Genomic DNA, 4,100 nt, shown 5'->3' on the forward strand with positions numbered 1-4,100 from the left:
ACAATATTAGATCAGAAAGGTTCACTGTGGTGTTTTATTCTGTCATACTGCATCACCTCACAGAAGAATTTCATATCAAATTTACTCATCAAGCCCATCATGTGGGCTTCAGATTAAGCATGCATCTCAGAAGAATTTCTGTTCCTAGCTTTACAGTTCCAAAAGATGAAGGATTCATCAGTGTCCCTTTTTATTTTCAGATTTTGCTAACTAGCATTATCTCATTTCAGTCCAATTTCCATGTAACTTCAGTTTCCAGTTACCGGGTCATGTTGTGCTTGTGGGTTATATTGAAGAGTCATCTCTGTCGACCACGCACAGACTGATGGACAATTTTTAGATTAATTCAGCTTTTCTTTTACTCATCAGGCATTCTAAACTAAATAATTCCTTCAGTGAAAGATTTGTTTCAACAGAGAATAAGAAAAAACACTTTTTTTTTTTTGATATAGCTGTGCAAGGTTTGTTCTGTGTCAGTGCTATTCCTGAAGTTTCAGAGCCTCAAAGTCCCTAGAAAGGTCTCTCATTTGCAGTAGCGACTTTTTACGCAGGGACTCAAGGGTTTCTGATTAGAAGACATTCAGCAGCAAACATTGCACCTCTGGTTCCCTGTCTTGCACACAAGCACTGGCTGCCCTGTCCAGGCTATTCCTGTGTTCATAATCTGGGGTACTCTGCACTGGCATAAGATTTATTCCTGCTCATTGCTTTCTTTGAAAGCTCCCTTTCTAGGCTGATACCTCAGGTAAAATTTGTATTGAATTTATATTTTAAATTTTCTCAAGTCATTATTCATTCCTTATTTATTAGATGAACAATTACAAGTTTTGTTGGATAACTAGTCATATTTCCAGTGGGGAAAAAAAAAATAATCAAACATTCTGGGTACTGTAATTCACCTCCCAAGACAAAATCTGAATTACAGCAGGTAGGAAAGTCTAGCTCACTGCTGGATGGACAGGCATGATTTATTCAATATTTATGACTTTAAATCAGCCATAGTTAAAAAAATAAAAAATAAAAAATAAAAAATAAAAATAATGTTGGGAACTTCTAACATATTGATATGGGTGATAAATTTCCAAATTGCTTGATGCTTTGGTGTAAATTTCGCTCTCTTTTATTGATATTTTATTCCATAGCCATAAAAGAAAAGGGAAAAATAATCAGCAGTACATTTATTAACCACTGCTATGAACCTGGGTAATTTATGAAATTACATCATTTGCATGTATAACTACATGTGTGTGTGTTTTCTGGTAAGTGGGCAGTACACCCTGAGCCAGGTGGTCTAGTGGTAGGTGGTGGGGAGGCTGGAATTAGATGGTCTTTAAGGTCCCTTCCAAACCAAACCATTCTATCATTCTATGATACCCATATTTTTTTGAGGGTTTCTTATTTCAATGCAGATGCTTCCAGATCCATCATGTGGTCATTCAACAGCTCCAACACCTGCTGTTCTGCATTTATCCTGATGGACATCCCACTTCTGGAGGCTGCTCATGTCTGGCTCTCCATCCTCTTCACTTGCCTTTACATTGCATCCCTTGTGGGGAACTGCACAATCCTCTGTCATCATGATTGATCCGAGCCTCCACAAGCCCATGTACTGTTTCCTGGCCATGCTGGTCATCTCTGATTTGGGTTTGTCTCTGTCTACAACGCCAACTGTCACAAGTATTTTCTGTGTCAACTACAGGAAAACCACTTTGGACTCCTGCTTTGTTCAGGGTTACTTCATTCATTCCTTCTCATTCTTAGAGTCCTCAGTGCTCCTGGCCACAGCCTTTGATCACTGTGTGGGCATCTGCTACCTATTGAGATACTCCTCAACCCTCACCATTGCCAGGATCGTCAGGATTGGGCTGGCTGCCCTCTGCAGATGTCTGTTCGGAGTACTGTCATCAATCTTCTTGCTGAGAAGGTTGTTCTTCTGCCAATCCCGTGTGCACTCCCATGCCTACTGTCTGCATCAGGACCTGATCAGGTTGGTGTGTGCAGACATCACATTCAATCGCATGTATAGGTTAGCTGTGGTAATCCTCAAAATTGTACTAGATCCATTGCTTATTGTTTTGTCATATATTATGATTTGTAAGACAATTTTGAGCATCGCATCCCAGAGCGAGCATCTCAAGGCTTTGAACAACTGATTGTCCCATATCCTGGCTGTCCTGATCCTGTACATCCCCATGGTTGGCTTGTCCATGGTTCACCGTTTTGGCAAACATGCTTCTCCTCTTGTTCATGTCCTCCTGGCCGATATCTACCTTCTGGTCCCCCCTTTGCTAATCCCCATCATCTACAGCATAAAAACCAGACAGATACACAGCGGGGTCATCGAGGTCTTCATGTCAAGAAAGAGCTTCTCTATCACAGCACATAAATTGCCTTCACTAACTGCTCTCCATAAACTAGTGGGATGAAGTAATTATGCTGTATAGTCCATTTTTACCAATTGACAGTATACTTCCAGGTGAAGACAGAAACAATTAATAATCGTATTGAATTCATTAGCTATGTAACTTTAAAACATAGTCCATGATCTTTTATTCTGTGATTTATCATATAATTCTCTCTACACCATGGTGTGTTGTATTTCCACTGCACACTGAAGAAGCTCATGCTCTAGAAATACATAAATATGAAAGATTTTTTTTCTCTTGGCCACTGAGGTGGTAACATAACTTACTCAAGTGTTTCTAATGAGTATTGTAATCAAGAATTAAACCCCAGTCTAGGAAATAATTCAACATCTGGTTAAACCTATGTACCAGTTATGGAGCCTTTGGGAAGCAAGCAAAGCACAAGTCTTAAATGCTTCTGTACCCTACCTAAACGTGGGTGACAGCAACAGTCTTGGATGAATATTTGCCCACTCTTCTTTCATGGATGCTCAAGTCTACCTTGGGGAGTATAGTCTTACCTGCCAAGCAGCTCCTAGGTAACCTCATCAGTAATACCATATAAGGTCAGGATGACTTACATAATGTTATCAGAAATATCAAATTTGGGTAGCGATGTAGCAGAACTGAAGCCAATAGAGAAAAAAGTAATTAGAGACAGGTTGTTTATCTGAGAGAAGACTGGAGTGGAGAAAGATAGAGTCAAAGGTCATGAAAAGGAGGGTCAAAAACAGTAAAAGAGAGAAAAACACATGCAAGTGATGTGTTTGGGGCTGTCCATGGTAACCACTGGACAACCCTGCACTTGATCCCTGTATCTGGAGAAGAACCAAAAAACAAAAAACATTCCACAAGAGTCAAAGCTGTTCCTGTTCTCAGGCAGCCTTGGGGAGACAGGCAGCTTTCCCCAGCTAATGGAGAAAAGCCTGGTGAATGGCTCAGGGCAGCCTGGTACCACCCCGTCATCATCTACCCAACACTTCCTAACAGAGTGGTTGCTAAATGGCTTGCTTTAATGGTACACCACAAATACTCTCAAATCACGAAGCTGTGATGACTGTTACAAAGCCATGCAGATGTGCACTCACTCTCCCCACCCTCCCTTTCCTGTCTCCATGTGTTTCATATGCACTTCAGCAGGAAGGAATATTGTGCAGTGGACTTTGAGTAGCCGGTTCTGCAAAGAGTGTCCTATCTAGTAAAATTTGTAAGGTGTTATAAATTATTTTAATAGCATATATAATACCTTTGGTTACTTTATGGAAGGAAATAAGTCATTTGAGAGGTTAAGAGCCTCTGAGAACTCATCAGCGGTGGCGGATACATGAGAAGTGTTGTATTGAAGCAGTTATTGATCTTGATTGTTCAGAATAAAAAGTTAAAATGGAAAACAAATTTTTATGATTTAAACCTATAATATCCTTAAGAGTAAACATGCTTCCAATCTGATGAACAAGCACTGGGTATATCCAGCATCCTATACTCAAAGTGTGCAACAGCCCTACCTTACACTTGTAACCTAGTAAAGAGCTTCTTTTGGAAAGCTGTGCCTACTCATTAGTACATGTGGGAATTGGGATGATGGTACCATGGGTCCCTGAAGCAGACAGATTCCCTGCAAGTCTGTAGCAGTATGATGGGTCATATTTGTGAGGTTCTGAATGAGGGGTTGACTCCATACACATTTTGTTGAGA

At 40.3% G+C, this 4,100-nt stretch overlaps 1 protein-coding gene across 1 annotated transcript; it reads left to right on the forward strand.

The window, feature by feature from the left end:
* The first annotated feature begins 1,426 nt into the window (after nucleotides 1–1,426).
* Nucleotides 1,427–2,426, forward strand: LOC121077426 (olfactory receptor 51Q1-like). Its single transcript, XM_040572707.1, is given in 2 exon segments — nucleotides 1,427–1,569; nucleotides 1,571–2,426. Coding segments are annotated over 2 exon segments (999 nt in total).
* Nucleotides 2,427–4,100: the final 1,674 nt, after the last annotated feature.

This window comes from Cygnus olor, chromosome 1, assembly GCF_009769625.2.
Source record: "Cygnus olor isolate bCygOlo1 chromosome 1, bCygOlo1.pri.v2, whole genome shotgun sequence".
In the NCBI taxonomy this organism is placed as follows: Eukaryota; Metazoa; Chordata; class Aves; order Anseriformes; family Anatidae; genus Cygnus; species Cygnus olor.